Genomic DNA, 26,955 nt, shown 5'->3' with positions numbered 1-26,955 from the left:
TTCAGACATTGCTTAGACTGGGCACACAGGACTCAGTACTACTCAAACTCTCTTCTAGAACAACAATTGTCTACCAAATGGCCGTTAGTAAACTTACTGCATACTAGAAGACAAGCACTTCCACCTCATCTTAAACATTCACTTATTCTGAGAGACACAGATAGTCGCATGGAAAGAGATGCGCAAATTAGCTAAAAGGCCATTTCTGGTGTCTAGAAACATGGAACTTTGGAGACTCCCAGAATTCCCTCAGGGTACACAAAACAAGATGTTTAGGGAATGGAGACTCCGAGGAATCTGTACATTTTTGTACCTACTTCAGATTTCTGAAAATCGATATCTCACGTTTCCAGAACTCTGCAATAAATATGACCTCGATAAGTCCCAGTTTTTGGCTTATCAACAAATTATTCATTTTTGTAAGCAGAGACTATTAGATGTATCTCGTGAATGTACAACTCAATCATTGGCATTCTCACTAACTCATAGAGATATTAGGTACTCTATCTCACATTTATATCACATGATGAGAGATTTAGTAGACAAAAGAATAGAAGCGACCTGTTTAAAAAATGGGGGAGAAAATTACATATAACACTATCAGTAGGTGATGTTTTGATGGGCTGGATGAGAGTTTGTAAGGCGGTGCCTTGTGATAAATGGAGGGAATCTGGTGCACTGTGCTTGGTCATGTGCATATGTCCAGACTTTCTGGAAGACAGTCTCCAAATGGATCAAAGACACATGGGGGGACACACTAGCCCATAATCCGGAAACATTATTATTTCATATATTCGACGAGTCTTCCAAACCAAGATTGATAATTGACGTTGCCTTGTTGGTGTCTCTCCGTGGTCTTCTAAACAATTGGCTAAAACCAGATACTCCACAAATTAGTGATCTGATATCCCAAATGTCTGACTTTATGTACATCGATAAATTAGACACTGAACAGCAGAAAGAAAAGAAAACAAAAGGCTTCTTTCGTAAATGGAAGATCTTTATTGAAAAACATCTCACACGGATGGACATCAACGAGTTAATGTCGGCCTTCAAGTACACAGAATGGTACTCTAAGGCTCTGTTAAAAGGGAATTTGGGAAAATTAGAATTACGGACTTAGGGCTCTTGTCCAGGTGGTAGCGTCCTCATGAAATTACCCACATTTGAATTTGTAGTTGGGAGGGGAGGAATGGGTGCAGACATCCTTTAGGGAGGGGTGGGTGGGATGGGGAGGGTGGGGAATTTGTTTCCTTTGTTCATTTACTTGAACATGTCATGCTTTCAACTATGTCAAATACTCTGTACTTGATCTATGTCTTTGACGTGTATTTGGAAAAACAATGCATCCTGTATTTGTTTCTTATATAACATGCAGGAGGTGATGCATTACTAATAAAAATATATAAAAAAAAAGAAAAAGTTCGTTTTGGAAATTTTCCGAAAAAGTTCAAGATTTGCTTCCATATTTCTAAGCCTTCTAACGTCCCCAAAAAATTAAATGTAATTTTCAAAATGATCCAAACATGAAGTAGACATTTGGTGAATGTAAAGTAATTACTATTTTTGAAGGTATTACTATTATAAAAGTAGAGAAATTGAAATTTGGAAATTTGCATATTTTTCAAAATTTTTGGTCAATTTGGTATTTTTTTATGAATAAAAATGGTTTTTTTTTACTTATTTTTACCACTGTCATGAAGTACAATATGTGACGAGAAAACAATCTCAGAATGGCCTGTATAAGTAAAAGCGTTTTAAAGTTATCACCACATAAAGTGACACATGTCAGATTTGCCAAAAATGGCCTGGGCAGGAAGGTGAAAACAGGCCCGGGGTTGAAGGGGTTAAACTAATAAAACACAAAGAATTAAATGTTACTATGTTTTTATTGAACACACCATGTAAACATTCACAGTGCAGGTGGAAAAAGTATGTGAACCCTTGGATTTAATAACCGGTTGAACCTCCTTTGGCAGCAATAACTTCAACCAAACATTTCCTGTAGTTGCAGATCAGACATACACAACGGTCAGGAGTAATTCCTGAACATTCCTCATTACAGCACTGTTTCAGTTCAACAATATTCGTAGGATGTCTGGTGTGAATCGCTTTCTTGAGGTCATGCCACAGCATCTCAATCTGGTTGAGGTCAGGACTCTGACTGGGCCACTCCAGAAGGCGTATTTTCTTCTGTTTAAGCCATTCTGTTGATTTTCTTCTATTTTTTGGGTCGTTGTCCTGTTGCAACATCCATCTTCTGTTGAGCTTCAGCTGGTGGACAGATGGCCTTAAGTTCTCCTGCAAAATGTCTTGATAAACTTGGGAATTCATTTTTCCTTTGATGATAGCAATCCGTCCAGGCCCTGATGCAGCAAAGCAGCCCCAAACCATGATGCCACCACCACCATACTTCACAGTTGGGATAAGGTTTTGATGTTGGTGTGCTGTGCCTCTTTTTCTCCACACATAGTGTTGTGTGTTTCTTCCAAACAACTCAACTTTGGTTTCATTTGTCTGCAGAATATTTTGCCAGTACTGCTGTGGAACATCCAGGTGCTCTTGTGCAAACTGTAAACATGCAGCAATGTTTTTTTTGGGACAGCAGTGGTTTCCTCTGTGGTATCCTCCCATGAATTCCATTCTTGTTTAGTGTTTTACGTATCGTAGATTCGCTAACAGGGATGTTAGCATATGCCAGAGACTTTTGTAAGTCTTTAGCTGACACTCTAGGATTCTTCTTCACCTCATAGAGCAGTCTGCTCAGTGCTCTTGCAGTCATCTTTACAGGAGGGCCAGTCCTAGGGAGAGTAGCAGCAGTGCTGAACTTTCTCCATTTATAGTTTTTTTATAATTGTATATTTATTAAAGAGTAAAGAAATGACAAAGCATATCCACAACAGATTCATGCACATTAGTACAAAGTAAGAGGTAAAACATTTAAAGCATCGTATTCACAGTAACTGAGCACTAATAGCATTCAATGATAGAAAGAGAAATGACGAACAATAATTTGGCAATAAACTGCACAGAAAAAGAATAAACTATGTCTGTCTATAATCAGTCCAGTATAGGACCATTGAGCAGTATATCTTAGAACAGGAAGGCCTCAGGCAGTAGGAGGGCACCCCAAGGACCCAATGCCTCTCAAGAAGACATGCTTCGTCAAACTAATAACAAAGAGACAAGACAAACAACAAATACAAAGACACAATGGGGAGGGGGGGGGAGACACATCATTCTCGCAAGATCTCTAAGGATGTCTCGTAGCCCAGTAATCGTCCCAGGGATCCAATATGGCATTAAAGAGTGCAATTTTGTCCTGAAACATAGCTGTGGAGTATTTTAGTGTTCGGACCTCCGTCACCCTAGCATACAAATCGGAGAGCCTTGGTGGTTCAAGGCTTTTCCAACATCGGGGTATTTGACAACGGGCTGCCGTAAGTATCATTAGTAATAACTTAAGTGAGTGCTTTTTAACCTGACGAGGAACCACATTAAGCAGGAAGGACAGAGGGTCAGGCTGGATTTCCACTGCAAAAATATCACTCAGAAGGGTGCCTACTCCAGTCCAGTAGAAGCGTATCTTGGGACAGTCCCAGAAGATATGGGGCAATGTACCCCTATGTAACCCGCACCTCCAGCACTCTCTCGGAACTACTGGGTTAATTCTATGGAGGAGGTCAGGAGTGTGATACCAGTACATCAAAATTTTATGATTGGTTCTACTGGTGTATCACCGACATTGAGGATTTCGCTGCCCTCCTCCATATAAGGCGCCAAAGTGTGTCCGGTAAGGTCTTCCACAGGTATTCCTCCCACCGTATCATGTAGGGGGGTCTCTGGACCCGCTCAGGAAAGGGGGTCAGCAATATGGAGTAGATCTCAGAAATGAGACCCTTCGCATGTACCCTTTCCCTACAAAGGCATTCAAAGGCAGTCGGGAGGGAGACTGTAATCCCCGAAAAAAAGGACTGGGCAAAGTGATTAATTTGGATATAAAAGTAATTGGAGGAGGAGGGGAGATCATATTTGGTCTGGAGTGTTGGAAACGGCAAAAGGTCCCTAGTGAAGGGGTCCACAATGTCTGCAAACCTGAACACCCCTCGCTGAAACCATGGTTTCGTCGTGGACGCGGTAAGACTAGTGGGGAGCTTAGGGTGATACAGAAAGGAGGATTTGGAATAAACCGGAAATAGACCGCACTGCTGTGTGAGGTGGCCCGGATGGGTGCTCTCCGCCCACAGATTCACCCAATCTATAGACTACAACAATATAAAAAAAAAAGGGCTGGGCACTCACTATATATGGAGTATGTGGTACTTTATTAGATAAAATGCTATAATACTGATAAAATTAGCAATGACAATAATACTGATAAAAATATACTGCAATCAACAAATAAGTCTTCACAGTAAGTCTTCACAGTAAAAACAATTAATTAGTAAAATCACAAAGTTCCAATCAAACGCAATGGTTATCCTTAAATCCAATGTCCAAAATTTCGCATTAATAGACACAAGTCCAAAATTTAGTATAAATGATCGTATGAAAAGAGTAGTATTATATTCAAGATATTCGATCCAATGTCCAAAAAACTACATATAATCGTAAGTTATCCGAATTTTTGTATATTGATTAGTCTGTATGAGGACCAAGTTACAACATCAAGAGATAGGACTCTGTGCCGATTATATTCGTCGCAATATGCTTATTCCATCTATGGTTATGTTGTTTACTCACAAAACCGATGTCTGCAGGCGGATCCAATCGACAGTCCGCGGCGTCCCGCGTGGTGATCCAGATGCGATCCTCCGCTACTGCTTTATTCACGTGAGTATCGATTTTGTTTGTGGAATAGTAATGTGCGACTTCCCTCAGCAATTTTCAAAGGATTTCAACAGCTGATGTCCTTTACTTTAACAAGCTTTCACTTACTGTCGCCAGTAGTTTCTTTCACAGTCCACAGCTCCACACATGCATGTGATATGTCCTCAATAAGTTTGCTCCAGAGGAATTCAGAGCTGTAGAGGTTGGTGGTCCTTGTGTTGAATAAGGGGGTCCAGTACCAAACGCGTTTCGGGGCTCTTAGTGGCCCCTTCCTCAGTGGTTGATACAGAAAGGAGGTCATGGCGGAGTGGGTAGAAACCAGAGGGAACCGACCGCTACATAACTGCCATATAGATCTAGTGCAGGCCATAGCCCCTAAAAGATCCCTAACTGGCAGGGCGCCATGGGATCCTGACCATAGCATAGAGTTGGGATGTATCAGAGCCAGCCAGTCTTTCTATCTGCATACAGACAGAGTACGGGTGCAGAGAAGCCCAGGCCGTGACGTAGCGTAGTTGGGCTGCCCAATAATATTTGGACAGGTCCGTTACTCAAAGCCCACCTTGGTGCTTACTCGATAGGAGGACTGACCTTGGGCTTCTATGACGTCTCCCCGCCCATATGAATCTAAGGAGCTGGGATTGGGTGGATCTCAGATCCTTGAGGGGAAATGCAATCGAAAGAGTCTCAAAGAGGTACAGAAGTTTGGGCAAGATCGTCATTTTAGTCGCGGCAATGCGTCCCAGGAGAGACAGCGGGAGAGCGTGCCACTTATCCAGAAGACCCCTGATTTACGCATATATTGCGTGGGAAGTTGGCTTTATAGAAAGCCCCATATCGGGAGCGTAAAATCAACACCCAAGTATCTCAAGGAATCCCTCTTCCATTGGAAAGGGAAGTTCATCTTAAGAGAGCTCAGGGCCGCCTGAGGAACATTAAGAGGGAGGGCCTCAGTTTTATGGTTGTTGACCCTATACTCCGAGAGCCGACCAAATTCCTGTAGAATGGAGTGGAGGTTTGGTAGGGAAACATGAAGTTTGGTAAGGGTAAGAAGGAGTGTCATCCTGCGTATAGAGATAGCTTAAACTCCTTGTCCCTAACTTGAACACCTCTGATGTCCGGGCAGGCTCTGATTTTGGCCGCCAGGGGTTCGATACACATAGCAAATAATAGAGGAGACAAGGGGCACCCTTGTCTCGTCCCGTTGGCAATGCGTATGGGTCGAGACTGGGCATGGGAGAGGTTGATTGTCGCTGTGGGGGAGGAGTATCGGCTACGTATGGCGTGAACGAAGGGGCCAGAAAGACCGTATGCTTGCAGAGTAGCAAAGAGGAATGGCCAGCTTAAACGTTCAACCGCCTTTTCGGCGTCTAAACTAAGAAGTAGCACCTCCTCCCCCGAGCGAGACACAACATCTATAAAGTCAATGCTTCTACATGTGTTATCAGCTCCCTGGCGGCGTGGCACAAATCCTACCTGGTCTTTATGGATCAGGGAGGGGAGAAAAACGTTTAGTTGGGAGGCCAGTACCTTGGTATAGATCTTAAGGTCTGAGTTAAGCAGGGCAATGTGCCTGTAATTTTGGCAGTCGTGGGGGTCTTTCCCGGGTTTCGGGATCATTGTGAGGTAAGAGTGAGACATCGGCGCAGGTACTGCATTGCCAGCTAGGAAATTATTAAAAAGGGGATCTAAGTGAGGGGTTAGTTTGGTCTTGATAATCTTATCTAGTCTTATAATATTTATACGAAAAGCCATCAGGTCCTGGTGATTTACCTTCAGGCAGGTGGTCAACCACTTCCCCTATCTCTTCAGGAGTAACCGGACTGTTAAGGTTGGAGAGATCGGAGGCTGGCAGGGTAGGAAGGTGACAGGAGGTTAAGTAAGACTGGAGTGCACTGTCTCTAAGTCCCTCATCGGAGGGGAGGTCAGAGGGTAGGTTGTATAGGGCAGTGTAGTAGGCCTAGAACCTCTCTGCTATCACTCTGGGGTCATAGTGAATCGTTCCATCCGCCCCTTAATAGCACTCGGACCTGCTTGGGGAGTGCGGTTCCTAAGTTGTCTGGCCAGTAAAGTGTATGGTTTGTTCCCCCAGGCATAGTAACGCTGTCGTGTGTAAAGCAGTAGCTTGTTGACACGACCTAAAGCTAGACTCTTCAGTTGGGCTCTAGTGTCGACGATTCATCTCAGTGTGCAGCGCGAGGGATAAGCAGCCATCTTGTCCTCTAGGGTTCGCAAACGGGAGGTAAGGGTCCTTGACCAGAGCAACCGAGTCCTTCTTTAGTTTAGAGCTTATTGCAATACAATGCCCCCTCATGACCGCCTTATGGGCCTCTCACAGGGGACGGACATCCCCTACTGACCCCTCATTCAGATCGAAGTAGGACTTCAGATGTTCGCGAAGTTCCTCCTTAGTGATGGGCTACTTCAGAAGGGAGTCATTAAGTCTCCAGTGGCATTGGCGAACATGACCCGACCCACTACTAATGTCGACCAGCACTGGGGCGTAATCAGACCAGGTGATTTGGCCCATGTCTGCCCACTCCAAATAATCGATACTGGTGTGGGAGCTGTGTGGGGCAGAGGTAAAGGAGAAGGACCTGTCAGTGGGGTAGATGAGACGCCAAAGGTCATACAGGGAATATTTCTGCACCAATTACGAAAGTCCCTAGCTAAGCTCTGCTGTGTCGCGTGCACCGGCCTGCCCTGTAGAGCTAAGTGATCCATGGATTCAGAAAAAAACTGCATTAAAGTCCCCGCCCAGAAGCACCAAAGGTTCCGGAGAGTTCGTTCCCTCAACAAAAACCTTGCGGAAGATTCGGCCGAGAAAGAGGATCTGCGAAGTATTTGGGGCATAAATGTTACATAAAGTAATGGGTTTATCTGCGAAGTGACCACGGAGAACAATATAATGCCCCTGGGGGTCCAGAATTGAGGATTCGATTCTGAGGAGACACTTCGCAGATATCAAGATGGCGACCCCCGCCCTCCGACGGCAATGAGTAGCCGAGTAAGCAATAGGGTACAAGTGAGAGGCAAAACGGAAGGAGGAGTCGCCATCCAAGTGTGTTTCCTGTAGGAACACAACGTCCGCTTTAAGGGTTTTCAGTTCCAGGAGAAAGAGTTTTCTCTTGGCATTGGAGTTGAGCCCCTTGACATTGAAAGTTACGCACCGTACCATGAAGGTACGTGATGGTATATATTATATGCAAGATACAGCTCACCAAGGGACTCCGTTTGCATCAGTGGTGTCACACTAACAGAGCTACGGAACACAGGCAAGACTGAGGTATACGATCCCCACAGACGAGGAGGTTCAGGCACCTACAATAGGATAAAAACACAAGAAGGAGGGGGAAGGAGACAGGAGGGGACAACACAAAGTCAGACAAATAAGTAACAGTAAATAACTATTCCCAGGGCAAAACGAAAATCCCCTCAAGGGGTAAGAGTGTCGGAGACCAGCGAGTCGAGGCCGGCCAAAGTGCAAATCACAGAAAACTTATAAAATAAACGAGCAACTATAAGGGCCCTATGGAGAGCCCGCACCGTAAGGGAGCAAAAAAGTAGTCAGCAACTGGCTAAACAATACTAATAGACGACCCATATGATGATCCATCAGAGTCCAACGTCCCTGTGAACCTGAAGGGGTTAAGAACAAGGCTCAGGACGGCCAATTCCTACAGGCCAGGAGCGGTCAGGCAGGCGGATGTTGCCCCGGTGGCAGTTCCTGAGTGACGCAAGAACAGGTTGAAGGTGTCTCCTTTTCTGGAGCGTAAAACAGGATAGGTCAGGAAACAAATGTACAGGAGCGGCGTTAAAATCAAAGTTGCACAGGGATCGCGCTTTAGCCATGATGGTTTCTTTAAGGGCGAAGTCACATGGACACAACAGCTTACTTCCCTGGGATGAGCCACAGAGCCCTTGGGCTTAAGTGCCCTGTGCGCCCTGTCCAGCTTGATCTTATGCGAGGGTGCCCCAAGATCATATTAAATATGGCTTCCAGTGTGGCAAAGAGGTCTTCTTCTCCAGATGCTTCCGGAGGGTCACGTTCACGGATATTATTTCGACGACCCCGGTTATCCAGGTCCTCCAGATGCCGTCCCATGCCCCTAAGCACAGCTGTTTGGGCAGTGATGGATTCATGGAGAGCAGAAACGTACTGCCTGGTGTCATCATAGGGCATTTTCTAGACAGTCCACCCTGTCCACCACGTGTTTGATATTAGTGCGAACCGCTGCAATCTCAGCCCTGCAGGCTTCTGTAACTTTAGAGATAAGAGCCCGAAAGTCCTCCTTTGTAGGCAAACGGCTAAAGTAACTCGCCCAAGGTTGTGGGGGTTCAGATGGGGCTGGTGGGTCCATAACAGCGAGTGGCAGAGGGCTTGGTGACCTGGCCCATATGTCAGAGGGCAGAGGAGAGCTGCTATCCCCCTGATCCAGTACAGGGGGGGGGTGGAGGAGACTTGCCAGGCCAGGGTTCTTGCAGAGGGGCCCCAGTAAGGCTAGGTGTGGGGGCCACAGGGGTAGTATCCCGAACACTAATAGGAGTCCCGGTACCTGTGTGCACTGCCTCTCCATGAGGGATGAATCCAGGAGCCGCCATGACAGGGTCCATGCTTCTAGCAGCGGCTGGCAGATACTCCAAGGCAGCAGGGGAAAGCTTCAGAGCCGATACTCCACATGGAGGGGCCACAGGTGAGGCTCCTATCCCCTGGGGAGAGCCAGCAGATGTTCTCTGCGCCGATCTGCGCTCACTGTCCGGAGCGCGGCAATCGGGTGGAGGAAGGGAGGAATGGCGGGAGGCCCTCCGTGCCCTGGTGTTGCGTGGCTGGGAGCGCCGATCCAGACGCTCAATCCCAGCACTGCTCAAGGGTCCTGGCAGGTGAGGGGGGACCGAGGAGGGAGAGGGGTTCTCCTAGGTGCTTATTTTTTCCCCATATGGGCCGGTGCTGGAGCACTGCAGGCCAGATAGTTGCGGTGCGGGCAGGAGCCGGTCTTTCAAGCGGCCATCTCCAGCGGTGTCCGGACACGCCCCTATAGGCAATTTGTCCTTACCGTGGACTGATGAAAAGCAAGGCTTTTGGAGATACTTTTATAACCCTTTCCAGCTTTATGCAAGTCAACAATTCTTAATCGTAGGTCTTCTGAGAGCTCTTTTGTGCGAGGCATCATTCACATCAGGCAATGCTTCTTGTGAAAAGCAAACCCAGAACTAATGTGTGGTTTTTTTTTAGGGCAGAGCAGCTGTAACCAACACCTCCAATCTCATCTCATTGATTGGACTCCAGTTGGCTGACACCTCACTCCAATTAGCTCTAGGAGATGTCATTAGTCTAGGGGTTCACATACTTTTTCCACCTGTACTGTGAATGTTTACATGGTGTGTTCAATAAAAACATGGTAACATTTAATTCTTTGTGTGTTATTAGTTTAAGCAGACTGTGATTGTCTATTGTTGTAACTTAGATGAAGATCAGATGACATTTTATGACCAATTTGTGCAGAAATCCATATAATACCAAAGGGATCACATACTTTTTCTTGCAACTGTACATTATCATGAACGTACCAAACACTTCAGAGGGATTAAGCAGTTCCAGCCAGCGGCTACCACGTTTGGTTTCATAGGCAGCAAATCCCCCATCAGAATTCTTCATACTGAGTAGCTGCAACATATTAGAGTTATCAAGTTACACCGCAGAAAAGACCTAAATCCTGCAAACATATGTACAGTTGGATGTCTCTTACCACGTCTAGAGCATCCCGTAGTCTGTTCTTTGGAATATGTTCAGATAAGAAAGTACAGTTTTCTTGAAGCAACATTGCAGATTTCAGCCCCTCAGCTGTACAGTCTGCCACAATACAACCGCAGTCACGGGTGCTGAAAGGAAACCCTCCCTGTTTCCCAACAAAGAGTCACTTCCAAGGACCATAATGGCACTGTAACAATGGCTAACGTTCCTTTTCTGTAAAATGACTTACCGGCTTCAAAATAATAATTAATACAATGTAAATTTGTAGATCCCGAACATAACTTTTTATTTTATTTAAAACTGGTAAATACCCTTTGCGATCTGACTTAGGCTACTTTCACATTAGCGTTCGATCGGATCCGTTCTGAACGGATCCGCTCATATTAATGCAGACGGTGGCTCTGTTCAGAACGGATCCGTCTGCATTATATTGTCAAAAAATGTCTAAGTGTGAAATTAGCCTGAGCGGATCCGTCCAGACTTTTACATTGAAAGTCAATGGGGGACGGATCCGTTTGAAGATTGAGCCATAGTGTGTCATCTTCAAACGGATCCGTCCCCATTGACTTACATTGTAAGTCTGAATGGATCCGCACGCCTCCGCACGGCCAGGCGGACACCCGAACGCTGCAAGCAGCGTTCAGGTGTCCGCCTGCTGAGCGGAGCGGAGGCTGAACGTCGCCAGACTGATGCATTCTGAGCGGATCCGCGTCCACTCAGAATGCATTGGGGCTGGACGGAAGCGTTCGGGTCCGCTTGTGAGCCCCTTCAAACGGAGCTCACAAGCGGACAGCCGAACGCTAGTGTGAAAGTAGCCTTACACAATGAAATGTTTAATTAAAATATGAACTATACAAAGAATTCAGAACATGTAAAGAGCCATCTTAAAAGAAGTCTGTCACCAGAACTGAGCCCAAAATAAAAACAAACTATCTGATGCTCCTGCAAACCTGGGACTGGATCCAAAAAAGCTGAATATTTCCACTAAATGTTTCCTCCTTACTCCATACAAACTATACTGTGTGTACAATGTCTTACAACCGCTCAAGTCCACTGCTAAAATAGGCCAAATACATTATGGGGGTAATTTATCAAACAGACTTCTCCCTGCTCACGCCAAGTCTAAAAAAGTGGGCGTGGTGTGGGCGGGGAAGGCCCGTCTCATTTTCCATTTTCTATTCCTGTTTTAGGCGAGTACAGTAAAGTTAGAAGTGGCCAAGGATTCGCCAAAGTTATGTAGAGGCTGGAGCCTCTTCATAATTCTGGCGGATCCACCACCGGTTAAAGGGGTTATTAAGACCAGTGTCTAAAATGCCGGTCTTAATAAATGTGCCCCTATGTTCACCCCCTCTGGTTTCTGTGCTCTGGGCTGCTGCTGTGAAGCTGGGTATACACTTTAGACTGCTTGTTCCGTTGACAACTTTTCCTCCTGACACCACGTACACGTGCATACTGGGCTCATTATTATTAGTGACAATAAGATAAATTACATGGCCCGATATAGTAAGCAATTGTCAGGAAGGAATAATTGCCTGTTCGTCAGTGAAGGAGATTGCTGCAATTATACGCAGCAATCCCCTCCACAGTATAGGGAGGGGCAATCGCTAATTCCATTGCTCCTCCCCATACTGAATCGTTGTTTGCTGGCAGCAGAGTACTATTTAGACACCACAATCTGCTGCCAGAAAACGGTGATTTAGGTGACCGCAAAGACAATCTATTACCCAATGAACGAGGGTCACGTTTGTTCATCGGGTAATTAGAGGCACATTTACACATGCAGATTATTTCTAACGATTGTCCATGCAAACGCTCGTTAGCAATAATCTGCGCAAAAAACAGGCAGTGTGAAGGGGCCTTAGACCTCTGACACCCCTGGCAGTGGCTTCTCTCCTTTGAGAACAAATAATTGGGCATGTTGAAATCCAACATAACTAATTCTTCTTTCCCCAGACATCCACCATCAGGGGAGAGTTAGGACACTTAATACACATTAGATGATCTGCAAACATTCATCTAATGCAGTGATGCCCAACCTACGACCCGCAAAGCCGTGTCATGCAGCCCGCGCAGTGACCGGACTTTATCAGCGCAGGGCGCGCTGCGAAAGGCACAGGCAGCAAAGCGATGCTGCCTGTGCCTGCAATCTCCCCGCCCAGCCCCGCCTAGCTAATTTATTCACTGCACTTGCCTCTGTGAAATTGAAGAGAAGCGCTGTAATCTCGCACAGGTGCACTGGCAGATGTATCGAAGTGCGCATGCACCGTCTTCCTGGCCTCTGCCAATGCGCCTGTGCGAGATTGCGGTGCTTCTCTTCAATTTCACAAAGGCAAGTGCAGTGAATAAATTAGCTAGGAAGCGGCTCTAGGTGCGGGGGGGGATATCTGTGTAGGACACTGAGGGGATATCTGTGGAGGACACTGAAGGGGGATCTGTTGAGGACACTGAAGGGGGGGATCTGTGGAGGACACTGAATGGGGGGGATCTGTGGAGGACACTGAAGAGGGGGGAGTTGTGGAGGACACTGAAGAGGGGGGAGTTGTGGATGACACTGAAGGGGGGGATCTGTGGAGGACACTGAAGGGGGGGATCTGTGGAGGACACTGAAGGGGGGGATCTGTGAGGACACTGAAGGGGGGATCTGTGGAGGACACTGAAGGGGGGGATCTGTGGAGGACACTGAAGGGAGGATCTGTGGAGGACAATGAAGGGGGGGATCTGTGGAGGACACTGAAGAGGGGATCTGTGGAGGACACTGAAGGGGGGATCTGTGGAGGAAACTGAAAGGGGGGATCTGTGGACGGACACTGAAGGGGGGGATCTGTGGACGACACTGAAGGGGGGATCTGTGGAGGACACTGAAGGGGGGATCTGTGGAGGACACTGAAGGGGGGGATCTGTGGAGGACACTGAAGAGGGGATCTGTGGAGGACACTGAAGGGGGGGATCTGTGGAGGACACTGAAGAGGGGATCTGTGGAGGACACTGAAGGGGGGGATCTGTGGAGGACACTGAAGGGGGGATCTGTGGAGGACACTGAAGGGGGGGATCTGTGGAGGACACTGAAGAGGGGATCTGTGGAGGACACTGAAGGGGGTGATCTGTGGAGGACACTGAAGGGGGGATCTGTGGAGGACACTGAAGGGGGGATCTGTGGAGGACACTGAAGGGGGGAATCTGTGGAGGACACTGAAGGGGGGATCTGTGGAGGACACTAAAGGGGGGATCTGTGGAGGACACTGAAGGGGGATCTGTGGAGAACACTGAAGGGGGGGATCTGTGGAGGACACTGAAGGGGGGGATCTGTGGACGACACTTAGGGGGATGTTGGGGTGGGAGGTCCTGGAGGGGTGTTTGGGTGGGAGCTCTGGAAGGGGTGGGAGGTCCGATAGGTATGTGGGGGTGGGAGATCCGGGAGGGGGGCCCATAATTTTTTTGCTATGGGGCCCAGTCATTTTTAGCTATGCCCCTGATTGTTAAGATTGGGCGGGCACTGGAGCGATAGAGCTCCCTGCTGTAGGAGAAGCCAGCGAGGGGATTAAAGGAGGAGGGGCCAGCTCCTGGTGTTGTCGGGCACACGGCGCAAGCATGGCGGTGGAGGATCTGACTGAAGCCTAAAGACCAGACATCAAGGTAGACCTGCAGAAGAAGGTGACAGCGCAGTATGTGATGTATACATGTGTGTAATGTATGTAGTGCAGTGTGTGATCATCACATACTGCACTACATACATTACACACATGTATACATCACATGCCCCCTCACAGTAATAATGCCAAGATATGTGCCCTCTTCACAGACTTAATGCTCACACATGCCCCCTCAAAGTAGTTATGCCCAGATATGTGCCCCCTCACAGTAATAATGCCAAGATATGTGCCCTCTTCACAGATGTAATGCTCACACATGCCCCTTCACAGTAGTTATGCCCAGATATGTGCCCCCTCACAGTAGTTATGCTCAGATATGTGCCCCCTCACAGTAGTTATGCCCAGATATGTGCCCCCTCACAGTAGTTATGCCAGATATGTGCCCTCTTCACAGTAGTAATGCTCACTCGTGCCCCCTCACAGTAGCTATGCCCTGATTTGTACCCTCCTCACAGCTCACAGTAGTTATACCCTGATATGTGCCCTCCTCACAGTAGTTATACCCTGATATGTGCCCTCCTCACAGTAGTTATGCCCTGATATGTGCCCCTTCACAGTAGTTATGCCCTGATATGTGCCCCCTCACTGTAGTTATGCCCAGATATGTGCCCCCTCACAGTAGTTATGCCAGATATGTGCCCTCTGCACAGTAGTAATGCTCACTCGTGCCCCCTCACAGTATTTATGCCCTGATATGTACCCTCCTCACAGCTCACAGTAGTTATACCCTGATATGTGCCCTCCTCACAGTAGTTATGCCCAGATATGTGCCCCCTCACAGTAGTTATGCCCAGATATGTGCCCCCTCACAGTAGTTATGCCAGATATGTGCCCTCTTCACAGTAGCAATGCTCACACGTGCCCCCTCACATCGTTTGCATTTCTTTCTGGCAAAGCTACCTGGTTCCGGCTGCGAAATTTATACCAAGTCTAGTGCGGCCCTCAGACGAAAAATGGTTGGGCACTACTGATCTAATGTGTATGTCCATTTTTTTCTATGTCATTACTGTATACGGAAACAAATAACGGAACAACGGATCTGTGAAAAACGGACCGCAAAACACTGAAAAAGCCATACGGTCGTGTGAAAGAAGCCTTACAAGCAACATTTCAGCTTGAAAATAGCTTAACACTGAGACGTTGCTTGCAACATTGGGCGAAGTAAATCCCCATATTATAGTGAATCGGAGGTTTGGATTCCAACCTTTTTTTTTTTACTTTCAAATTTTTTATTCAATTTTCCAGTACAAATCAAACTGTCGATATAACAATCAGTGAGATGCTGTTGCACATGAAAGCATTAAGCACTCTTGTGGTTTGTACATTCTTTAATGATGCAGTAATAAACAATCATTATATTTTATCAGTTAATAGAACAATAGGATCTTTACATAAATAGAAAACAAAATAAACCTTGTATCGTGCGTAAAAGCATGACAACTAAAGAACAATACCAGTGACCATGATATGCCAGTGCTGCTCATCGAAACCCTCTCCAATCAACTCTTCAGTAAATTTCCCTTAAGTACTTAATTTTACTTAATTCTGCAATGGATGTCACAAGGCTGTCTGTGGAATATGGGAGGCATAAGGGGAACTAGACCACAACTCCAATTGTTGTATTACTTGCAATCGATTTTTGTGTGAAGCAGCATATATGCATTCATGTTGCATATATTTATTAATTAGGGCTACTAATTCCAATACATTTGGAGTGATAGGCAATTTCTAGTAAGTTGCAATTAGTTTTCGTGCCGCTGTTAGTATTCCCGCCACCACCAATCGATGCGAATATGGGAGAACCTCAAATCCAATAGATAGAATGCAGCGTCCCACTCAGGACACGTGGGAACTGCAAAATTACTGTGAAACTACATTACGGTGTTAGTATATATTGGATGGAACCGGCACTCAAAACAGTAGGATTCACGTGGGACGGAAATGAGAGTATTACAATTTTTTATTAAACAATATACCATGTGTGCACTAGGTTAAGATATATAAAAACATATATAAAAAACCATATCAATAAAAACATATATCAGAAATGCATTGCCCTCTAAGTTCACTGTGTCACAGGAGGCTGCATCCGTATCCTCCCCGGTGGGTGGGACTCGTTGAATCACAGCCGTTTATGACAGAGCGAGCTATGCCCAGGGCCAACCGTATAGCTGTATTTCAGATTAAATTTAGGTACATGCAAATACTTTTGTAAAATACCACCGTGTAGGGCGCAAGATATAAATTATTCGGATGTGGCTGTTTGTTTTTGCTAATACCTGTGAGATAAATAGCTCGTCGGTGCATGGCCATGTACTGAAAGACGAAAGATCCATCTCTAAAAAAGACGTGGAAACTCTTCACTTTACTCACGTAAGGGAATAATTGGTGTAGGACTCACGAAAGAAAAAATATTCGATACAGGATTCTCGCGAGACTAAAGGCGAGATTCCGGCAAAACCGGAACTAACACAGCCACAGCGGAGAAAGGTGGAAGCGTGGGACGCCACAGCCGTAACTGCCCGCAGGACGAATACAGTGAGCCTACATGGGACACAGTGAGTATACAATTTATATAAATACAAGTGGAGCCGTCCCATACCTTTGAGTCAAAGACGACACAGGTGTGGGTGCATTAAACTTACCGGACAGTTGGACTTATACAGATGGTGTACTCAGATCCTTGAGACAACCATATCGGATGGACAATTTATATACTGCATAAAGTGGAGCAAAAACAAACAGCCACATGCGAATAATTTATATCTTGCGCCCTACACGGTGGTATTTTACAAAAGTATTTGCATGTACCTAATTTCATCTGGAATACAGCTATACGGTTGGCCCTGGGCATAGCTCGCTCTGTCATAAACGGCTGTGATTCAACGAGTCCCACCCACCGGGGAGGATACGGATGCAGCCTCCTGTGACACAGTGAACTTAGAGGGCAATGCATTTCTGATATATGTTTTTATTGATATGGTTTTTTATATATGTTTTTATATATCTTAACCTAGTGCACACATGGTATATTGTTTAATAAAAAAAATTTATACTCTCATTTCGGTCCCACGTGGATCCTACTGTTTTGAGTGCCGGTTCCATCCAATATATACTTACAGTAATCAGAACTAGGGGTGTTTCTTTGAACTTGTGCACCAATCGTGATAAACCAGAGTGAGCCACCTGCTTATTATTTATTGACAAATACATTACGGTGTTGCATGTCATTCTGCATTACATCACCTGTTGTATCCCTGTTCATAGGCTGGTTAGGTGTATTTTATACATCCCACCACTAGATGGGGATAGCACTTAGTCTATGTAAATACTTTAGTCAGGCCTATTGTGGAGAAGAGAGGAGAAGAGAGGAGTAGAGCCTGTTGTTAAGCTGAGGCTACACACCACAGAGTAGTGGGTGAAGTCTGAGGCAGCAATGAGGTAGAGCCAAGGTATGAGGGGCAGGAGAGCGTTTTCCTCCTGTGATCCTCTTAGTTCCTGACATCCTACAACCAGAGGATAGTGTTGCGTCCCAGGAAGAAATCCAAGCTAAAAGAGAGACATCGGTGATAACAGCCACTACCTATGGCTTAATGGGCACCTTTGCACATGGTGGAGACAATCTAGCTACAGGCAGCCTCACCATACATCATAGAAGACAGATTAGCTACCTGTTCAAGGGCTTGGAAGATACAGAAATAAAAGGACTAAGCATACTAGTGAGACCTCTACAGAACCACAGCCTGAGTCAAAACCTAGCCAAACCTATTACAGTGGATCAACAGAATTCCTCTAAAGAACAAAAGACTGTATTCTGTTTGGATGTATATGCCACAACTAAAACCAGCCACAGTAAAAGTTGTGAGTTGTATCCTACCACTGTCTACTTCATTCTTCAATATTACTACAACTGGTTGTACCACTATAAACAGTACTGGCGTCATGACAAATACCACCAAGGGACCCAGCCGCCATAAGCACCCTAAACACCACTGCCATCAAGGGCACCTCAACCTCCATCTAGGCTGGTGCTTCCCTATGACAGAGTGTGCCCCAGAGGATTTCGTGCTGTCTTCCTCATCACTGTGCTGCTGGCCCAGGGAGGCTTTCTGCTAACCGTGAGTAAACTGATGAACTGTATTATTATTAGCCCCTCATCGGCCCACCGTGCACATCACGTGTCTCCCCTGCGGTTCTGGCACGCCACAAATATAGCTAGTGCTGGTGACAGGAGTAGAGGAGAGCCGACCACCTTAGATAGAAGATTATTCACTTCCTTCCAGAAAGGAGATATGGTAGGACAATTCTACCACATGTGCGATGGTGTTCCTCTTTCTACACATTCTCTCCAGCAATCTGGGCTATATGCAGAATTGATGCACGCAATACGGGCTGGGGTTAAATACCAAAAAAGCTGTATTTTAGGATTTTGCTCTGCATGGTTAATACAACTGGATCCAGCTACCGCCCAGTAGAACGCATCTCTCCACTCAGCAATAGTCCATGTACATCTTAACTCCTCCTCCCATTTCAGCATGAAACCTGACTTGTTATCTAGTTGTGGACCTAGGGCTTGGTATGCTAAGAAGAGACCTTTTCCTACCTGTCTCTGAATGTTAAAAAGCTTGCTAAGAGGAGAGGGTTCAGGTGAGTAAGCTGAGGGTAACTTAATATCATGTAAAAGGTGTCTGATCTGCAGATATTGATAGAACCACGAATTAGGCAACTGGTTGGAGTGGTGTAAGGCCTCAAATGTTTTATATTGGAGTTCTACAGTATCTGATTTAGAAATAATATACCCTTCTCCTCCCACACCCTAACATCAAGATCAGGAAAAAGGTAACTAAGGGCTACCAAAGGGATATCTGAGATGGTAGGTGAAAATAGATTTGTATTTCTAATGTAATGGCGCGAGGTCCACATCGCTTCCCACATGGTCAAGAGAGGGGGGGGGGGGGACTCCCAGAGCCACTGCCATGGAGTGAGCAGCTAGTAATCCTTGTAGTGAGTTTTTAGTCGTAAAAATAGACTCCACCTCCAACCATTTATGATTCAAAGAAGGAGACCACCATTCCCTAGTTTGATCTATGAGATTAGCTTTATAATATCGAGTGATATCCGGGACTCCCAATCCTTCCTCCATCCTGAAGACTTGGGTAAAGTGTGCGACAATCATTTCTAGGTGGTTTATTTCCCCAAATAAATTTGAGGAGATCTGCTTGTAGGAGATGTCTTGGCAGGAATAATAAGTGGCATGCACCTAACTTTGTAAAGTATTTTTGTTAATATTAGCATTTTGGCAGCATTAATTCTCGCTATCCAGGACATAAAGTTCTGGGAGTATTTATTGTAATCCTTTAGGAGTTCCTCTCGCAAAGAAACAAAGTTAAGATGCACTAAATCTACAAGCTGGGGTGTTAATTATATACCTAGATAGGCTTATACAGTGTGCTGCTTCCTCACTTTCTTCAAATTAGATAGGATATATGTTCCGGTGCCCACTGAAACTGAAGTTTCTTTAACAATTTAATCTTAAGGGGTTCAGGAATCGAGAGGGGAAGTATATGTGATTTAGCAATGTTTAATTTATACCTTGAGATTTTAGCATACTCCTTCAGTATCCTAGTAACCGCTGGAAGGGACGTTTTCCGCTACCACTGGATCTGTATGTATTTTTTCTGCCAGGGGTTCCATCACTAGTGCAAACAATAACGGCGAAAGTGGGCACCCTTGACGAGTACCGTTAGATATAGTAAAGCATTTGGAATAGAACCGGAATGCCAGAACCCTCGCAGAGGGGTTAGAATATAGGCTCATTATGGCTGTTAGTATAGAACCGGTGAACCCAAATCGGTCCAACACCGCTGCTAAGAATCCCCAATGCACCCTATCAAATGCTTTTTCAGCGTCAAGTGAAACAAATATTGTTGGTACATCTGCAATTTCTGAAATCTGGATTAAGTCTATCATTCTCCTATTTCCTTCCTGCACTGACATCCCAGGATAAAGCCTACCTGATCTGGGGAAATTAATTGTGGAAGTAATGGCTGAATCCTCAAAGCCAGTAATTTGGAAAATAATTTAATATCATTGTTTAGCAGTGAAATGGGGTAAATGTTTAAGGGATTGTCTTGGGTTTTTCCTGGTTTAGGGATAGTAGTGATAATGGCACTTAACATTTCTTTTGGGATGGTATTGGGAAGGAGGAAGGAATTAAAGAGATGTACCATTACAGGTGTTAACTCCACGCTAAAGGTTTTCTAGTAATCCCCAGAAAAAAACACCTGGACCTGGGGCTTTGTGTGCTTTAAGGGTTTCTTTTCCTGTGAAAGGTGTTGTCACGGTGGGGAGTGGGGGAAACTCCCCAGCATATAAAGTAGGTAAATAGGGCAGCAACTAGACCTGGACACCAGGAACAGGGAGCAGGTCACCTCCTAATGCATCCCTAATCCTGGCCCTGACTCCTAACCGTATGAGCGGACCCAGATAGTAGGATGGCTCATACCCAGGAACCTCGGACCCTGGAATCCCTGAACAGACCTACGGATAATGAAAGGGCATGAGACGACCTGTTCCTCCAAGACACGGAAGTACAGGAGTCTTACCCGGTCTAGATGCAGGGAAAAGTGGAGACCATAAACAGCTACTGGATCTGCAGATAAGAACACAGAACAACACACTTACCTGCCACAGCCACCAGAACTGGAACCCGTGCATAAGTACTGGAGCCCACACACCATACAGGACACCGTACCGACAACACACACAGGTATCCAGCAGACCAGTTACTGCCTGGACCCCCATGCAGACAGGATGCATGGTGGCCCCAAGCAGAGCTGCATACAAACTTGTAGTTCCCCCTCCGGGGAACCCTGGGGCCCTCTCACTGAAGGCACAGACAAACGGGAATGTCTAGCAACCATGCTGGACAACAAACACTAAACACAAACCAGAATTTATTTGTCTTGCACTGCAGAACATAAGTATTTGAACACCTGAGAAACATCAAGAATTCTGGCTCTCTAAGACCTGTTACTGTGCCTTTAAAAAGTCCACCTCTACTCCACTCATTAATCTAACTTAGTAGTACTTGTCTAAGCTCTTTAAAAACACCTGTCCACCCCACAGTCAGTCAGATGCCAACTACTACCATGGGCAATAACAAAGAGCTGTCAAAAGACACCAGAGACAAAATTGTGGACCTCCACAAGGCTGGAAAGGACTATGAGGCAATTGCCAAGAAGCTTGTGTAACACCCCAGAGTTGTGTTATGAAACTCTTTTACCACGCTACAATCTCTTAAGAGCATTTACATTGTCATCAGATGTAATTTTACCTTACATCCTCACAACTGTGCATTCTAAGCTTTGTTAAATATATATTGCTGTAATTTTCATGTTTACCAGCAGGTAGCAGCAATGTTCTGGTAAGGATCTAAGTTCAGTTTAGTGTTCCTAAGCTGGAATAGTTAATTCCAGTTTAGCTCCCCCTTCTGTGAGGAGAGTGGGTTGCACCCACATCCTGCCTCATGGGTGGAAAAGGAAGTTAGAGTCAGTGTAACCCACCCCCTGCTAGGGGTAGGGTGTGCATGTATGAGCTCCCAGATATAGGGAATCAAGCCAGGATCTTGTCTCGGCTGAGACATTGATCATCATCCCCAGCCTGAGCTCTTCAGCCTCAGCTGGAAGAAGCAAGCAGATAACTCCAGTTGCAGGAAGAAGCATACCCTGTGAAGACAACTGTGAGTCAAGTTCCAGAGACCCAGGAGAAGCCATATTCCTCCTCAGCTAGTCAGTCCCCAGACAGCAGAGGATAGAAAGTGCAGAAGCCAAATTCCTACCACAGTTTAGAGCTACAAAGCAGACGTCCTTTCCTGCAAGCTCCAGGTACATGAGAAAGCAGAAGATAAATTCCTTCCAACCATTGCCAATACCTGCTGGGACCTAAGACTTAAGCTGTATCTTGCTTGGATGAAAGCTACAACCAGTAAAGACAAGTTTGAACTTTACCCAAGGTCTGGATCTCAATTTCTGCTGCAAATTCCTCTATTACTCCTACTAGCACCACACTCAATTTATTGCAAGTGAGCCAGGATCCAGGAGTCCAGCCGTACCCAGGTAGGAGACACCGTTGACACCATTACTACTACCATACAGAGACATTACACCACTCTGGCATTCCTAACCTGGTGTGTGAGTTACAACACCTTAAAGGGCCCTATGACAGTACCCTGCAATTGGCGTCACGAACAAAACTATAGACTATTATACCCATATCCTGACCCACTGCATAATTTGGCATCCGTGTAACCGTACCACGGTTTAGCTCCCCCCTCTGTGAGGAGAGTGGGTTGTGCCCACATCCTGCCTCATGGGTGGAAAAGGAAGTTAGAGTCAGTGTAACCCACCCCCTGCTAGGGCTAGGGTGTGTGTGTATGAGCTCCCAGATATAGGGAATCAAGCCAGGATCTTGTCTCGGCTGAGACATTGATCATCATCCCCAGCCTGAGCTCTTCACCCTCAGCTGGAAGAAGCAAGCAGATAACTCCAGTTTCAGGAAGAAGCATACCCTGTGAAGACAACTGTGAGTCAAGTTCCAGAGACCCAGGAGAAGCCATATTCCTCCTCAGCTAGTCAGTCCCCAGATAGCATAAGATAGAAAGTGCAGAAGCCAAATTCCTGCCACAGTTTAGAGCTACAAAGCAGATGTCCTTTCCTGCAAGCTCCAGGTACATGAGAAAGCAGAAGATAAATTCCTTCTAACCATTGCCAATACCTGCTGGGACCTAAGACTTAAGCTGTATCTTGCTTGGATGAAAGCTACAACCAGTAAAGACAAGTTTGATCTTTACCCAAGGTCTGGATCTCAATTTCTGCTGACTATAGACTATTATACCCATATCCTGACCCACTGCATAATTTGGCGTCCGTGTAACCGTACCACGGTCCTGCTCCATTGCATTTTTGGCGTCACTGGAACAGGATAGGATTGAATTGTGTGCCTATCCCTGCCAACAGAACCGGATCCAACTGTGTGCTAACAGAAATGGATCCAATTGTGTTCCAACAGGATCAAATTGCATGTTTCACAGAACTGCAAGATCTGAGAATTGTGCCAAAACCTTAAAAATTGACTTTATTGCTTTGTTGCTGTGCCAGAAAGTGCTAAAACGTGCGCACCAGCACTCAAAGGGTTAATTCGCCATATTCGCATAATGGCGCCACTTCTTCATGCCCTTCAGAAGCGGGAAACTCAAGAACGCCCTCTCAAGAGCACGAAGATGCCGAATACGCCCCCCTAAAATCGGGAACTCTCAAGCCTGCCCTCCAGGAACTTTACAATGCGAGCCAAGGGAGTAAAGACTCCTCCCTCTGGGCTCCACCCTCACTTCCTGTACTCGTCCTGACAGAGGAGCCAAGGAAGATGGCGCTCCCTTCACTTAAGTGGGAGCAGATGGTCATCGGAGGGGATCCTGTCTATGAGGACCACCCACCAGAGATTAGAGTTTCTCAGCTGGTAAATAAAAGTGGTCCTTTCGTCTTTGCCGCGATCCTGGAGGCAGTGGATCCCTTTGCGGCTACCGAGCCCGCATCCCAGATTGCTGCCAGTGCTGAGGACAAGATGGCCACTGCACTCCAGCCTGCTCCCGCAGAAGCAGATGCCATCCCTCTAAAGACACTGGAGGACACGACTGCACCAACCACCTTACCGGCTGTACCAGCGACTGACGTCCCGGCCCAGAAGCAAGCCGCGATTCCTGCAGAGTGGACTACAGCTTAAGAGACAGCCACAATGCTGTCACCTATCGCGGAGGTCCCCGCGCACCACCAGGAGGCATCAGAACCGGACACCCGGCCGCAACATCAGGTAGGAGTAGTCGTGCTCCCCAAGGCCCAGGCCTGGTCCAAAGCTGCCCCTGCATCAGGCCCAGTGGATTTTAATACCCCTGGTAGGCCCAAGTCAGCTCCGCGAAGAACACATACTGGTACGGCGGAGGCGGACGTAATTTCCACTCCGTCGCCCAGAGCCAACACCTCCAGAGCGGGACATCTTAACCCAGAGGTCCCTATTGGAAATCACTGCTCATGCCCAGATGGCCTGGGAATACAAATCGTCCATTGAGGAATGGGTAAAGCAGGTTATGGACGACCCCCGCCCGGCGACCCAAAACTCATAAGGTGCACAGGGATTGTACTATGGTTCGCTGTAGAGAGATGAGTGGGCTTCCTCTAAGACAGCCATTCAGGGGAATAAATATTTGTGGGCCGCCGCTCTGTCAAGCGCCACTACCTACCACAGGCCCGTCACAACCTGTACGCAGGGGATCAAGTGGAGTATACCCCTATGCGCTCCATCCAAGGCCCATTTGTTGCCGGTGTGACCCTGCTGGCCATACCTTTGTCCCCTGCAGTTACCACAGAGTCCTGGCAGGAAGATCCAGGCTCTGCAGGGAAAGTTAGATGTCTTCAAGAGACTCAAGATGGCAGGTTGCGGTTCAAAGAACAGCCTCAACCAGAACCTGAGCCCCTCATCCCTGACCTGGCCGCACCACCAACACTACGGGTGGGCCAGATTAATAACTCTGTCCTGACTTTCAACCCCAGGGTGCAGCCATATGTTCTACCTTGGAAGCTTCCACAGGCACCCTCAGTTTGCCTACCAGAGCCCCTTCAGCCGGAGGTATTAACTGCCTCTGCACCGGCTAGGGATCCCGGCTTGCAACATGTCACAGCTGCATTCACCAGGCTGTCTGCACAGCCACCACCTAAGGACACCACTAGAGTGCAGTGGCGTACCACTACTGCTGCAACCCTGAGCTACCAAAGGCAAGAGCGCCCTCTAATGCGCTTCAGTAGCTCAAGCAGCAAGGAGGACTTGGACGTCCTTCTCTAAAAATGCTCCTTTTCAAAAATAAAGGACTAATGGGAGCCACATCATGGACTGTTCCTGACGGGTGAGGACCCGTTGGCATTGTTTTAATGTTTTCTTTTACAGGTTGCCCTATTTTGTCCTCACCCTGATAGTCATGTGCAGTAAGGACTCCCTTTATCATCATTTAACCTCTTGCATCCAAGTTTGCACATTGTTTTATCCCCTTTTTCAGGTAACTCTATAACCTTACGGAACTACGGTTCTAAATATGCTGCTTTTATGTGTTTTTATATGACGTTTTATACCGCCTAATGAATTACAATTAACTTATATTGTTCCTGTGGATTACAAGTGACTTATGGACTTATTGTTCCTGTCCACAGTCAAGCACTTTAAGAAAACTCAAGCCTTATTTGAGCATATTATTGCACTAATAAATTTGCACTGTTTTCCCAAAAAAATGGTTACTGCAACGTAAAAAACTTGCACCCAAAGAAAAGACTCAAACGTATACCTGTGCTCCTTGTGATTCATACTGTAATGTTTTTGCACTAATTTCATTACCAGTTTACAGGTTGTGCAACGTTTAAATACTTATGCCCATTGTGTGTATTCTTTTTTAGGTGCAGCAATGTGACCTCATGCACTTATTGTGATAATTGCACTTAACTTTTGCACTTAACCAGATATGTAGCAACTTACTTTTGTGTGCCTTACTTTACAGCTCTTGTTCTCTCCCCCCTTTAAACGGACTGCCTCTACGGACGCTTAATACTAATGGGCTACACCCGGTGTTATATACTCATAGGTACCCAGGGTAGGACCAAGTGGTAAGTCCTGGCAGGTCTAGTAACTACACGGGTAACCCCGCTGCTTCGGGAATGGTTATAGGAGTTTTGACCCCTCCTTCCCGCTTGTTATTTGTTCAGGATTGCTCCCATCCTAAGGTGTCTTCCAAGAGTTTCATGGGATTATCATACCCTCCTCCTGTGACAGCCAGAAGTGCATGGAGACACTAATACCTCCCCTTCTGTGCCTTTGCCTAAGGTATGGCGCCTCAAACCATAGAGCCACTTTTAGCTACCCATAGTCACCATAGTGATCGTGCTATAAGCCATATATTTTGACTTTGGTGCAGAGAAGGGAATACAGGATAAAGCCACCCTTCCATTTGCGGGCATTCCATTACACCATGGTGGGACTACAGAGTAAAGACACCCCCATGCTTTCTTTGGTGTTTACAGAGCTCAGAACACTTTAAAGTTAGTCAGTAGTGATTGCTTAGTGCAGACCTTTGGTTCACTGGTTATACCGAGGGAAACTGTTACTTAGGACACCCTACTCATGCAGGCAGGAACCTCGGGTAGCCGTTATATGTTTTGTCTATGTATGTCTTATATGTATAATACATGCAGCACTTTGTACTTATTTGGGGACCCCAGAGCTGGTTCCTCTCCCTCCTAAGCATAGGCCGAGGGCGGTTTAACTCGAAATAAGGGGGAATGTAACACCCCAGAGTTGTGTGACGAAACTCTTTTACCCCGCTACAATCTCTTAAGAGCATTTACATTGTCATCAGATGTAATTTTACCTTACATCCTCACAACTGTGCATTCTAAGTCTTGTTAAATATATATTGCTGTAATTTTCATGTTCGCCAGCAGGTGGCAGCAATGTTCTGGCAAGGATCTAAGTTCAGTTTAGTGTTCCTAAGCTGGAATAGTTTATTCCAGTTTAGCTCCCCCTGTGTGAGCAGAGTGGGTTGCGCCCACATCCTGCCTCATAGGTGGAGAAGGAAGTTAGAGTCGGTGTTACCCACCCCCTGCTAGGGGTAGGGTGTGCATGTAGGAG

At 46.2% G+C, this 26,955-nt stretch overlaps 1 protein-coding gene across 2 annotated transcripts in view; it reads right to left on the bottom strand.

The window, feature by feature from the left end:
• Nucleotides 1–26,955, bottom strand: part of LOC122944874 (lanosterol synthase-like) — a 91,817-nt gene that overhangs the window by 25,075 nt on the left and 39,787 nt on the right. For both annotated transcript variants that reach the window (XM_044303579.1, XM_044303580.1), the window contains exons 15-16: nt 10,578–10,727; nt 10,399–10,495 (exon numbers count right to left, since the gene is read on the bottom strand). In XM_044303579.1, the coding sequence (XP_044159514.1) occupies nt 10,399–10,495; nt 10,578–10,727 (247 nt within the window). The remainder of the gene's footprint in view (nt 1–10,398; nt 10,496–10,577; nt 10,728–26,955) is intronic.

The sequence above is a fragment of the Bufo gargarizans genome, chromosome 8 (genome assembly GCF_014858855.1).
Source record: "Bufo gargarizans isolate SCDJY-AF-19 chromosome 8, ASM1485885v1, whole genome shotgun sequence".
Lineage (NCBI taxonomy): Eukaryota > Metazoa > Chordata > Amphibia > Anura > Bufonidae > Bufo > Bufo gargarizans.
This window is presented reverse-complemented; position numbering and strand designations above follow the sequence as displayed.